This window comes from Penicillium roqueforti (genome assembly GCF_015533775.1).
Source record: "Penicillium roqueforti strain LCP96 04111 chromosome Unknown scaffold_01, whole genome shotgun sequence".
In the NCBI taxonomy this organism is placed as follows: domain Eukaryota; kingdom Fungi; phylum Ascomycota; class Eurotiomycetes; order Eurotiales; family Aspergillaceae; genus Penicillium; species Penicillium roqueforti.
In genome coordinates, this window is record NW_024067565.1 from 3,109,486 (window position 1) to 3,122,719 (window position 13,234).

Below are 13,234 nucleotides of genomic sequence, written 5' to 3' on the forward strand. Positions count from 1 at the left end.
TCTTCTCCGATCGCGGGTTTAACCCTCAATCAGGTAAATGGTCGGTTTACTGCTTAATAGTCTAGAAAGGCAGGAATCGATATAGGCAGGCAGAAAAAGATTGGCATCATTCCTAGAAACAAGAACCTGCTTTATATACATCATCCAAGAGTCAAAAGCAGTCAAAAGGGACTCGACACCAGGTCTCTACTAAAACGCAAGATTAAAAAATCAGAAGATAAGAAATAAATGAAGGTAAAGATGAGACAAGACAGCAATGGTGTATATCACTTTAGATCCACGCGAGAAACATCACTGAAAAGGGATAAGACAGAAGGAAAATGGCGAGAAATGAAGGAATGACAAAACCGGGGTATAGAGAGGATACATAACTGCAAGCTTGATCGAACTAGAAACGAAGACATTCAAATGCCCCCGGGGCAAAAGGTGTTATGGGGTATTGAGAAAGTGAGATTGTATGTCCACAAGGACAGTCTCTTGGTCAAAATGCCAGCACTTTACAGTATGGGAACAACTCCCCAAGGAGAGCCAAGTTTCATCAGGTTCTCGGCTTTTTATATGCACCTTCCCCTGCGGATCCATCGTCTGGGGATTTTCTCTTCTTATCTTGTTCGTCTTCTCGAGAGAAGCCGGGACCGCTTTGTACTGCCGGAGTCGGGAAGGTGAGGGGACTGGGCAGCATGTTGGAATCTGGGCCTGACCGGCCAAAGCCCCATTCGGGGAAGAAGCTGGAAGGCGACGGGAGGAGTGCATCGGATACAAAGCGACTCGGCAAGGCGGATATGGGCGTTTCGATATTATTCGAGTTATTCCCATTGTTCGGGTTTCCGCTGCTGCTGCTGTAAGAGTCGTTTCGCGAGGTTGAAACAGGAGGAGGCGGGCGCGCGAACGGATTTGGAGGCCCCTGGGCTCCCGCACTCAGTATTGCACCAGCGGATGGCGACGGAGGGGGTAAGACCACGCCCGGGGGTCCATTTTCGGCACTTCCTTTCACAGGCGTGGAGGTTCTATTCCCAGCGGAATCGCGTGACGAGTCGGCCGTGGCACTGCCACCATCGGAGGTTTCGCTGGGAATCTGCACTTTCAACTGTGGTCGTTTTGATGGCAACGGTCCACTGTTAGTTCGGGATGGTGGTTTAATTCTTTGCGTTGAAGCAACTGGCCCTGCACGAGGAGTTTCCGTGGCAGATCTGACAGGCATTGACTTGGTACCAAGGGAAGCTTGTGGGTCGACCTTGAGAGAGTGGTTATTGTGAGACTCATATGACCCCGCTCCAGCTCCAAAGTGGCGGGCGAGCACAGAATCTCGATCATCAATAGGGGTGAAGATACTCCGTGATTTTGATAACGACTTCATTTGAGGTGGCGACTGGCTGTGCTCTGGTTTCATTGCTCCCGAAGAATCATCTTGGGGATGCTCCGAGGCAGGCCGTTCTTGGTGACCATCAGGCGCGAACCCTGGAGGCATCGAATTTCTCCCATGTTCCGGCATATATGCTTGCATATGCTGGTGGGGCCCCGGAGGCATTCCTGCATGGCCGTGCTGTTGGAAATGCTGTTGGGCCTGATGCTGTTGGCTCTGGTGCTGTGCCTGCTGCTGTGCCTGCTGCTGTGCCTGCTGCTGTGCCTGTTGCTGCGCCTGCTGTTGCGCCTGATGTTGAGCCTGCTGCTGCGCCTGGTGCTGTGCCTGTTGTTGTGCCTGTTGTTGTGCCTGATGCTGTTGTGCCTGGTGCTGTGCTTGGTGCTGTTGGCTCTGGTGTTGGCCCTGGTGCTGTGGCGGCATTTGCTGTGGCGGTAAACCATGCGGGTGCATAGGAGGCGTCCCTTGGTGTTGTCCCGGTGGGTGGCCGTAGTGCGCAAACTGTCCCGGTCGAGGTTGTTGGTTCATTACATGAACATTCGGGTTGTACATGGACGGATTGGGCATGTACGTGAACCCGCCATTTTGGGGGCCAGGGGGTGCTGGCGGGGGAGGTGTCCCATGTTGCTGGGGGCCTAGATTTGAACTGACTCGACGGATATGATTTCTTGAAGAGGGACGGGAAGTGCCTTGCGGTTGCGGGGTGCCATGACGGGTCATGGCATGATGGATCGGGGGTGACGCGGAGGGTGCATGGTTCATGTGCTGGAAGGCGGGCTGGTTTTGGAGGTGAGGGGGAATAGCGGGGTGGTTCTGAACTGCTTGGATCTCGTCGGGAGCCGGCGAGGCCTCATATTCCTCGTCATCGTCATCTCGCTTACCCGCGAAATCTTCCGGACCTTTATGCTCGTGGGGAGGACCGAACTATGACGATTAGTTAGAGATTGTCGGGATGAATCGAAGAGACATCTACCCACATATTGATAGCGACCAAGAGCCTCGTGCATGTCGCATGATGAGTACTCGTATAATTTCTTGTTGTGGCCAAATATAATGACAGCTACGTCGACGGAGCAAAGGACAGCAAGCTCATGAGCCTTCTTGAACAGACCCCCCTTTCGTTTTAGGAACGTGCTATAGCCGAAGAAGCTTTGATCAGCGACTGGAACGGCTGACTGGGATGATTAACTTACACTGAGCGGTTGCGGTCATCTTTGATGGCCTTGATCTCAATCTTCCTGCGACCCATGATGGATGGCTAGGGTGCACCAATTGCGCACCGGTAGCAAGATTGAGAATGAAGGTACAAGCAGCCGCGGGGCGACTTGCGAGATACCTCGCGACTATATTTAATTACCCAAGATACAGAATCGACGCGATGGCGATTCTAGCCGGTGCCGCACGGGGTGGATGTGTACGTGAAGAATCTCGGTTTCTTCCGAATGAGAAGATCCGAAGAACGGTGTGGCTAGTCAACAAAGGGATCTGAAACCAGAAACCAGTTTGTTTTCCATGTAAGAAACCCTGTAGATACTGGAAGAGGGGGTATGGACGCGACTTGAAAACACCCCCCCGAAGTTCAAAAAGAAGTTGAACCCGAGGAGACGGAAGGGTAGGAAACAAAGGAACAAATAAAAAGACAAACACGAAGTAAATGATGGAAGCTGCGGAGAAAGGATGATTGACGATGCAGGAAAGGTTGATTCTAAAGATAGAATCGAGGGAGAGGGAGCCCGAGAAGATTTCCTGGCTGACTCATCAGGGCCTTAGGCGCCGGGTTCTATATTTATCTTTTGGCAGTCGCAGCGCGAATATGTCGAGTCATTGTCGACTGAGCACACGGTAACTCGTTGTAGTTAGTGCTGTCCCTGTGGCTTGTGACAGTGGAGTCTTGTCCTTGGGATCCTATTGGCAAGACAAGTTGCTGTGATAGTATTCTTCGCTCTCAGCTTGGATGGGTCTACCGTCTATGCTATGATGTCAACCCGGGGAAGCTCAAGCTCAATATATACAACAGATATATAATGACATAGTAGTGGAATAATGATCTACAGAATATCATATTTACATTTTCAGGCTATCTCCATAGGTTATTTACCCCGTAGCATAGCTTATTTATGTCCCCGTGATATCGCCAACCCTATCTCCCTACAATATATAAAGAGAGCCAGATCTTATTCTCAAGTAAACGTCAAAGTAAACATTCAAGGTTACATATGTATATGTAGAAGTATATGTAGGAGTATATGTCAAGTATGTCCCTACATCCCCCACTGATTGGTCCATGACATATTGGGCAGATATACGCTGAAGACATATCGACACGTCTAATGACCGTCCTCCAATAGAACATGTCAATAGCCATACACAACCTTGGATCCCCGAAACCCAGATCAAACAGATAATCATTGTATCATTTCTTTTTATCCTTCAAGATTCCCAAAATTTAAATCGAAAATCTTCTTTGTGTGGCAGCTGGGCATCTAACGCAGTCGAGACTCGCGGGTAAGTTTAGTTTGGTAGTTTGGTTTCTGATTTACCCCTGAGCTTGTGAATCGCTTCGTTTTTTTTTTTCCCTTCTCTCCCAACACTTTGCTTTCTTCCGCTCTTTTCCTTTCCTCTCCTTTTTCTTTTCTTGAGGTCTCTTGCGCGGTTTCCACTCTGAGAAGCACAGACAAATAAGATCCTAAACGAGGGATTCTTTTACTTTGTCCTGCTGTTACCGGGGCTGCAGGACATCCCGGACACGCCTAGACGTTTTAACTATTCGCTCGGTCGAATTGCCGTGTCGGTTATCTGCATTGTGGTCTTTTGAAATCTCTACTAATCTGTTGTCGATTAACAGAAGTCCCAAAAAAGCGGACCCTTAATCTCTCCCCACAGTCCGTTTTCTGACGCGCAAATTCAATTGCCAGTGGCCGACCATCCGACATGTCCTTCCTTTCTCGGGTGTTTCGGGGCAAGGACTCCACTGCGACGAAGAAGCAGGCTAAACCTACCGCGGCGCTCAACACGGGCCCTGCGAAGCCTAAATGGACCGATGCGTGGCAGCGGACAGAGGTCGCCCCAGAAGAGGTCCAAGACCTGGTACGAGGGTGCGTGCATGAGCTCAAGGCCCGAGGTAAGTGGTGGATTTCCAACTCGACCGTGAGATACGGACATGGCATGGTGCGTCGGATTGCTGATCATTCGTCGCTGCAGCTCTTCACACGCCATTCCTCCTCCTACCGTTCCGTCCTAGCTCCGACCCCAGCGCAGCTCGCACGTTCATTCGCAATTACTTTAATCAGTCTTTCGAAAAGGGATCGCCCGTGAACGGAAATGATTTGTCGCAGGAGCTCCGGCTCACGGAGCCGATGGTGAGGGATAATGTTTTCCCAGGGATTATCAGGGGGTCGCTAATCTCATTCCTATGAATAGGTCCTTTGCGGTGTGATGAAATGGTGCTGGAGCAGACTCCCTGGCGGTGTTGTCACTTGGGAGGCGTACGAAACCTTCAAGATGGGCGAAAATGGTATGCGATATTCTTTGGAATGCGGGGAACATACGCGCTGATGCAACATTAGATTCGGATATGGCCCGCGACGCTTTCTCAACTTTCATTCCGATCGGCGGCGACTCCGATGCACGCACCAGTATTATTCTGGACTTCTTCGATCTTTTGGCTGCCATTGCGGCCCATGGAAAATCCAATGGCTTGGGAGGTCGCAAGCTTTCCCGATACGCTGGCTGGTGGGCGTTTGAGCATGTCGATACAGGCAATGGCTTCGAGGCCGCCTATAAGAACTGGGCTGTGTATGGACTTCATTAATCCGATGTTTCGGATGGTATTCTAACAATCTCTAGTGCTGCCGATGCTACCAGTCACTTGTTCTTCGCCTACCTTCGTTCGTTGTCTCCCGATGTCCCTCGCGGCGTGAGCGGCATCTCATCGCTGCCAATTTCTCTCCAATCACTCGTTGAAGCGACTGAATATCCTCCCGAAACCCCGACATTGTTGCAAGTTACGACTACAAAGGTGATTATGATTGTGGAGAATGTCTCCCCGACCCCATTCTCCTTGTTGCGACGCGCAAAGAACTTTGAATACCGCGACGACGACTGGCACCTGCAGGAATTTGCCAACTACGAAGACCCAGTCGATGCATTGACCGACGAGTGTCTCCGTGTTCTTAGATGTATCTCATCTACGAATCAATCCAGCGTCTCGAGTGCCAAGCAGTCAACCAGTTTACGGGATGCATCTTGGTCTCGCTTCGAGGATATTGGGTTCGGTGGTTCGATTGACTCTGACCCGGAGGACGAAGCCAACGAGACTGCTTCGCCGGCGACTGCAAGGGGTGGATCTGCAGCGGGCTTGAGCTCCGTTCCTCAATCTGGAACTGGGGACTTTGGCCGTCCGACCACCCCGTCGTGGGCAGACTTCATGTCATCCGGATTCCCGGATGAAAACAAATTGAAGGACCACGTGGGCCCTCTGCTCCTGACCCCTGACAAGTTCCTGCCCCCCCTTGCCTCTGCGCGTGGCATGAGTTCTCAGTCGCACAAGCGCTCCTTGGATATCGAGCCGGCTCTCGAGCCTGCGGAGTTGGCGAGTATCACCTCCCTAGACATGGACGATTCGTTCTGGTGGGTTTGGATCAGCAGTTTATCTGGCGATGAGCCGTCCGCACGCAAGGCTGTGTTTGGTCGATGCGCTCTCCTGGAGACCAAAATCCGGGATACCAAATGGCTGATCCTCGAAGAGCAGATCAAGGGTGCTGCTCCAGAGCCTGAGGCCGGTGCTCAGATTGTCGAAAAGAAGCGATTCTTCAGCTTTGGCAGCCGCAGGGGAAAGCTCAATCGCCGCAAGTCGTTGGCGAAGAAGGTGCCTTCTATTGAAGACTCATACAAGCGACCCAACAATCAGGGAACGCAAAGCAAGACTAGCATCGGACCGGATCAGCACAAGCGGATCCAGGAAGCTGCGGCCGCTCTGCAAAAGAAGCACCGCGAGCAAGAAGCGGAGGCGAAAGAGAACCGTGCAATCCCTAACGATAACCGTTACTCCAAGACCAACTCCATCATGACCCTTCAGCCTGCCATTGTGAGCGAGGCCTCCCAGGCCATGAAGTGGACTAAGAATTACGATAAGGGTGCCTTCAGGGCAGCATATCTCAATGACAACCGCGCTGGCACTGGTGAAGAACCCGAGGACAAACCCGAGGACAAACCCGAGCCGATTTCGAAGGACACCGAGGAGAAGTCTACCGCGCCATTGGCACCTCTTCCAACCAGCACCTCAAAGAGTGTTCCCCCACCACTTCCCAAAGAAGCAGCAGCAGCTGCTGTGTCCACTCCTCTTCCCCCTTCTCCTAGGGAGGCGCCAACTAAAGCTGTTAATGTCGCTACTCCCGAAGAGAAGAAGCCCGTCGCAAAGCCTGCCGTTGTTGAACAACCTACTGAGCGTCGGGAATCTGTGGACGAGGGGGGCAAGAAGCTGAAGAAGAAGACTGGCAATTCCGGCTTTAAGAGCATGTTTAGTGCCAAAAAGAAGCCCGAACAGCAACAGCCTCTCGTGAAGACCGCTAATTCCAAGGAAATTTCCACTGTGGCAGCTACTCGTGCGGCCCTCGAGGCCAAGGCGAAAGCAGCTCAGGAGTCCGGTCCCATGAAAAAGAAGCCTCTCCCGAGTACCGCGTCCGTGGCTAAATTGCAAAAGCCCTCGCCTCAGCGTGTTCAACCGACCGCCAAGGAACCAGTGGCAAACCCCTCAAGCCCGGCTCAAGCCTCCGCTTCTCTGGAACAGAACGGTGAGCCGCCGAAGACCAGACGCGCCATTGAGTATGATGCTCTCTCGCGCGTTGCTACCCACGAACTTAAAGCAGCCGATCAGGAGTTCTCCAAGTTTGACCAGGGCCCCCTGGCTGACCAGCCTGCTTTCGTCCCCGGAGATTCTCCCATCACACCTGTAGCTCAAAAGTCCGAGGTTCCCCAGAGCCCGTCCAACGGCAATGGTGTTCGCCATGAGGTCGCCAGTTCGCCCGAGTCACCTGAAGCTACACATGATCGCTGGAAGGCGATCCGTGAGGCTGCTGCTCAGCGGACTGCTGCCCAAGAGGAACAGGTGCACGACCACGATACCGAGGCCAACACCCGGACTAGCCAGTCCGAGCGCACTGACGAGGGAGATACCAGTGGAGAAGAGAGTTAGTAACTTCATCCCCAATACTGACCACACACTAACAGTTCTTTCACAGCCATCGAGGCCCGTGTCGCCCGCATCAAGGCCCGAGTTGCTGAGTTGACCGGCAACGCGGAGGATGGTCAAAAGCGCTAGCCTGCGACGTTCCCGGACCTGTTTTCTTTTGTTTATTATCCCTGCCATTTCCCCCTGGCTCTCTATTCAGTATGATCCAGGATGTATCTTTTGTTAATCGTATACCCTTCTCCCGACCAGACATTGGTCGTGTTTGCTTTGAGCGCGGTCTGATGACCGACCAAGGTCACCATTTCCATATCCTGGAGATGAGCAGACTGACGAATACTGCGATACGATTGATGGATTCTTTATTTGGTTGCGACATCTGTTTATTTTTTCTTTGATTTCTTGCCTCTTCTCCGTCAATATTTGATTCGAGTGGACAAATATCCTCCTGCCTTGGCTTATTTCTTTTCCCCACCTATCGAATTTGGGCTGCTTTTTTGTCTGTCACTTGCTCTATTCCCCTTTCGCTACTGCTATTGATTCTGGTTCGCTGCCAATATGAATCGCTTTGTGCCTTTAAGTTGAAGTACTATCAATGTAATATGGAACTCTTACTTATTCCAAGCATACAATCAAACCAGACTAATTCACTAATGGGAAATAACATACAATATAGACCTGCTACTGATCTCAATCTTAATCATATACTAGATACTAATCCTAAACCCGAACTACAACCCCAAAGCCTTCAGAATCGCCTTCCCAACCCCCGTCGCCGACGCCGGATTCTGCCCCGTAATAATCGTCGACCCCGTCCCAGCCGCCTTCCCAATAACAATCATCTCCTCCCAAGGCTTCGCAGCTTTCACATACTTCCCACCAGTAACCCGGCCCAGCTCCGTCTCCAGCATAAACGGCATAGCAGACGACAGACCCACCGCATCCTCCTCGTTATTCGAGAACCCAGTCACGCCAACGCCAGAGATAAGCGGCACGCCGGAGGGCGCTGTGGCATTTAGCAGGACGCAGGGGCCGTGGCAGACGGCGGCAACGGGCTTATTGGCTGCAGCGAAGGCCTGGATTAGAGCGAGCGAGGTGGGGTTTTCGGTTAGGTCGAACATTGCTGATGTGTATATCGTTAGAGGATGTTATTTGTATCGATGGGATGATACAAGTATAGCTAGGAGCTGAAGAAGGAGGGAGTAGAGGTATGGGTATGGGTAACTCACGTCCATGACCGCCGACGTAGAAAATGGCATCGAACTCGCCGGCGCGCGGAAGTACATCGGCTAGCTTTTCCGTGTTCGTCCAGAGAGCTTTTTGTTCTTTCAGGAACTTCTGCGATATCGGGTCTGACTCGCACATCTTTATCGAGGCTGGGCTTAGGGGTGCTTCGCCGCCTTTTGGTGAGGCGACCGTTAGGGAGACCTTGTCGCGGAGGACTTCGTAGGGATGGGCGAACTCGGACTTTGGGATGGTATGGTTAGTAAAGGGTTCATTGTAGGATTGGTTTATTGGTAAGATGGAATGGAACATGTATGTATTTAATTTAATTGAAGCTGGAATTGGTGTTGCATACTAGAAACCAGCCGTTTGGCTTGCCGGTGGTGCCGAGCTTGTCTTCTGAGGTGAGGACGACGAGGACTTTGGGTGTCATTTTGGGTGAGTTGTTGATTGGTCGTATAAATGAAATAGTAGGGACAAGTTGATTGTGTTCAATATTTTCATTTTCAAGTCGGACTGAGGGCGAAGGGTGGCTCTGGGTCTTTCTATATGATCAGCATCACTGTACAATGTACATTATGTATGTATCACTATCCCGTCATTGACTCCACAAAGGTCAATAAATTGTTACATGAGCCAATGAGATTTGTTAGAAGAAGCTCTCCACTGCAGAAGATGTGCAGCTCCCGATGTCAATTATATGATGATGTCATAGCTCACATGCTCAAGTCTCCTGATGTCCATTCAAAGAACTGATATATTAGGAGTCACTATGGTATAGGCTCGGTTTATCTAGTCGCACAGCATAAACGCATAGACATGAGCCCTAAGGTAAGGTACATACGCTGTACCTAGGTAGTTACTAGATATCGTAAATTTGGTATTTGGATATTGAAAAAAAAAAGAAAAAGAAAGCATCAGCCCAGGCGAGCACAGCCTAGCGATTCTTACGCGCAGCGGTGTTCATGCTGATGTTCTGGTTGCTGTCCAGGATGCTCGCAGACTAGCGCTTCTTTTCTTCCTCGATATTTTTGAGACCCTTCTCGGTCTTCATCTTTTCCCGGCCTTGGTGTGAAACTGGTGACTGAGTTATCTGAAGGCTTCCTTTTGGTTCATATTGCGACCAAACTTATATATATACCACAGTTGGACATCGGGCTTGAGTTCATGGTTGAACACATCGGCCATATTGTGACGATCTGACCTCCTACGTACGTGCCGGACGTGCCTGCGCCAGCTGTACCTTCCGTTTCTGATAGAACTGCTCCTACCTCGATTGGAAGTGAATCTAAGCGAGCTTCCGTCATTACAGCTCGTACAAACCCCGGTTAAAGTAACTCGTAGATAGTTTTCCTTTCCTTTCTCTCTCTATACTTTGTAACTTGAGAAAAATACACTCATTCTTCTGAATCGAACTGGCTTGTAACATATATTATGTACTTCGTGCTGGTCACACTGCTTATATAGGCGGGGCGATAGAAGAAAGAGTAAGGGATCTATGGGGACGTGATTATTCTTATACTCCTATTCTCCCAGCGCGCGTGCTCCTCACGCTAAGGTAGAAAGGTGCTACAGTAAAGGATATATGAATATAAGAGCATAGGTACCGCACGCTGCCACGCAGTGCTGTGGTTTTTGTCAGATTGTGATACAAGAAACCCGTATGCAGTTCATTATATAACATCTGATACCCTGTCATCCTATGCTGTAGGTGCGGATAGTGGGGCTAACAGAGCTATGGACCAATGAAACATCATGAATGGGGATATGTAAAAAATGTATAATTATGTAATGATACATGTATAACTAGTTATCCAGGATGTATTAGATACCGATTACGGAAGCTAAGCCGATTGGTAGAGATAAGATAAAGACGGATCACGTGATTGATAGGGTCAGCCAAACTCCGGGGAAGACTAAACTCCATTTTGTACGACAATGCATAAGGTGACATATCAAAAATGTCCGAATCACCACGGAAAATCAGCTCCAAACGCGACCGCCCTAAAGTACCTTTAGATCAACGCAAACGCATTGTCAAAGCCTGCACCCAATGCCGCCTACGTAAGCGTCGATGCACACTGCAGTCGCCCGAGGGATGCTGGAATTGCAGGAAAAGCAGTGTGACTTGCATTTTTGAGACGAGGGAGGACAGCCCAGCCGAATCACCATCTAGGTAGCCCATGAGACACGGACTTCCCTTCATTTGATGCAATCTAATTCGCACAGTCAAACTCACATCGATGACGATGTTGTAGCACGGTTCAATAAATCATATCCGGGGGTCGGTCTCAAGTCCCACCATATATCTTTTCTTTTCGAGATATTCAAAGACTTGAACCAAGGCTCTAGAGATCGCTCTTCGAAGCGGAGAAGTCCATTTTGGCATACTAGACCCCCACCACAGCATGGAACTAGACCTATGTCTGTGGAGCGTCACCCAAATGAAGGGCAACTGCCTGGTAGGGCGAGATTCAGCCGCAGATGTGTACTTGCTCCGACTGACAACTTCACTGAAGGTGACGATATACTGTCACACAGACATTTTCTCGCACGTGCTGCTGCTGCAGTCTCCCAGTCTGACAGACTGGATCTTCCAGAGGATACCGTATGTTACATGAAAACTTCATATCGGGCTCTTCTGACTGTTGCCGACTTAATTCTCAATCAGAATTTCTATCCCACAGACGAATCATATTGTGAGAATGAAATCATCCTCAGACAGCAGATCTTGAAAGATTTCCCCTCTCGAGCCGGGGCCGAAGTTCTCATGGCATCATTTTTCTCCTATGCCGAGGCCAACTGGTACTATTTCGACGAAAGCTCGTTTAGAAAGCAGCTGTTTGAACTATATGACAGTGACCTATCACCGACCTACCCTAGTCTCAAATTCATTTGTTTGGCCCTAACTGTCTTCGCCATGGGCAGCCAGTTCGTTCATCTATACCATGCTGACAATTCGATTGCCTTGGAAGCCATGACTGTGGTTCAGGCAGGAATCCCAGGGACGCGGTACTTCCAACATGCGCAGAAACTTGTGCCGCAGATAATAGCTTCTCCTTCTCTGGAAGGCCTGCTGAGCTGTCTACTACTCGCCTTGTATGTACTGCCGATTCATAGCACTGAAACTTGTTACACATATCTTGGGCTTGCTTTGCGCATCGCAATCAGCCTCGGTCTTCATCGAAAATCAACAAATTCGGCATTATCTCCGTCACTTTCGGAGCTCCACAACCGTGTGTTCTGGACTACCTACAGCATTGAACGGTATGGCTTTCTGTATCACCTTTATTCTTATCTTTCTCTTAATAACATCCCAGAATGGTTGCTCTCTCTCTTGGCTATCCCGAGACGCTTCAAACCAAAGATATCGACTGCCTCCTTCCCCATCGACAGCCTGACCTGGATGTTCCGGGCTCCTATAGAGCCGAGAGACTACTGGCAAATACAAGGTTGACTCTGCTGCTCAACGAAGTGATTTGCTTAAGGTGAGAAGCCTATTGTAATCTAGATAAAGGAAGCTAGACAACATCCCCGGCTGGCATGCTAACCCTCAATAGATCCTTGAAGCACGGTTCGACCGAGGATATCCGAAGTCAACTTTTGGCTTGGAAGGCAGACCTACCCGCTCAATTAGCCACATTGGACGATAACTGTTTACGACTGAACGTGCATTTACAACTCCACTACTCTATGATCTGGATCTATATCGGTCGCGCAGCCCTGATCGACAAAGTGCGACGCTTACTCAGCAAGAAAGAGCCCACAAAAGATGACCTTGACATAGCGGGCGACAGTCAAGAATTATCAGACGCTTGTGCAGAACACGCAGCGCGGATAATCGATCTCATTGATCTGCTCAGAAGTCGCGGGCAACTGAGTCTATTCTCTTACACTGATTTCCATACCTGCAGCTCCGCAACCATCATCGTTCTCCTGGATAGTATCCTGAACCCACGAATGTCCTCGTTTCCGACAGTCCGGACCGCAATGGGCGCTCTGCAATATATGGCTACTGGCAGTGATTTGGCCAGAAATAGCCTCAAGTATGTCCACAATTTCCAAAACGTGGTCAACAAAGCCTTGGCGTCTATTTCCTGTTTGGATAATGGGAAATCTCGCCCTGAGGGAGAGACTGGCCCACTTCCGCTTGGGGAGCCACGTGAAGAGACGTTTACCGAAGGATTGGACATGTACCAGCATGAAGGCGAAGAGCCTAACCTGGCCCTATTTTCTGACATAGGGATTGCACTCGAAGACTGTTCATTTACAGAGCTACATCTTCTTGGGCTTGACAGCCTATACTCGAGTGATGTACAAAATTGGAACGGCAGTTAGAAATAAATCCACGTCTTCTTTTCCACTTCAATCTCAACAGAATATTCTGTCCTCCTTGATTATCCTTTTGCTTCTTTCAAATTTGTCAAAATGCTATTTGATGCACGTAGGTGTCTGCGTGGCCG

The 13,234-nt window shown here is 49.9% G+C and overlaps 4 protein-coding genes across 4 annotated transcripts; 2 read left to right on the forward strand and 2 right to left on the reverse strand.

Annotated features, from left to right (window-relative positions):
- Positions 1–538: 538 nt before the first annotated feature.
- On the reverse strand, positions 539–2,609 carry rlmA (SRF-type transcription factor RlmA; the record flags this gene model as incomplete). The annotated part of the gene is made up of 3 exons (XM_039068518.1): positions 539–2,284; positions 2,338–2,494; positions 2,554–2,609. 3 exons carry the CDS (start codon positions 2,607–2,609, stop codon positions 539–541), a joined length of 1,959 nt encoding a protein of 652 aa, XP_038932751.1.
- Positions 2,610–4,291: 1,682 nt separating this feature from the next.
- LCP9604111_204 (DUF1708 domain-containing protein) lies at positions 4,292–7,679 on the forward strand (the record flags this gene model as incomplete). The annotated part of the gene is made up of 6 exons (XM_039068519.1): positions 4,292–4,481; positions 4,562–4,719; positions 4,781–4,874; positions 4,927–5,155; positions 5,207–7,548; positions 7,600–7,679. The coding sequence occupies 6 exons, from the start codon at positions 4,292–4,294 to the stop codon at positions 7,677–7,679; spliced, it is 3,093 nt and encodes a 1,030-aa protein (XP_038932752.1).
- Positions 7,680–8,278: 599 nt separating this feature from the next.
- On the reverse strand, positions 8,279–9,204 carry LCP9604111_205 (ThiJ/PfpI family protein; the record flags this gene model as incomplete). The annotated part of the gene is made up of 3 exons (XM_039068520.1): positions 8,279–8,670; positions 8,777–9,014; positions 9,127–9,204. The coding sequence occupies 3 exons, from the start codon at positions 9,202–9,204 to the stop codon at positions 8,279–8,281; spliced, it is 708 nt and encodes a 235-aa protein (XP_038932753.1).
- Positions 9,205–10,732: 1,528 nt separating this feature from the next.
- On the forward strand, positions 10,733–13,109 carry LCP9604111_206 (transcriptional regulator family TF; the record flags this gene model as incomplete). Its single annotated transcript, XM_039068521.1, has 6 exons — positions 10,733–10,947; positions 11,001–11,233; positions 11,291–11,379; positions 11,443–12,038; positions 12,092–12,259; positions 12,332–13,109. 6 exons carry the CDS (start codon positions 10,733–10,735, stop codon positions 13,107–13,109), a joined length of 2,079 nt encoding a protein of 692 aa, XP_038932754.1.
- Positions 13,110–13,234: the final 125 nt, after the last annotated feature.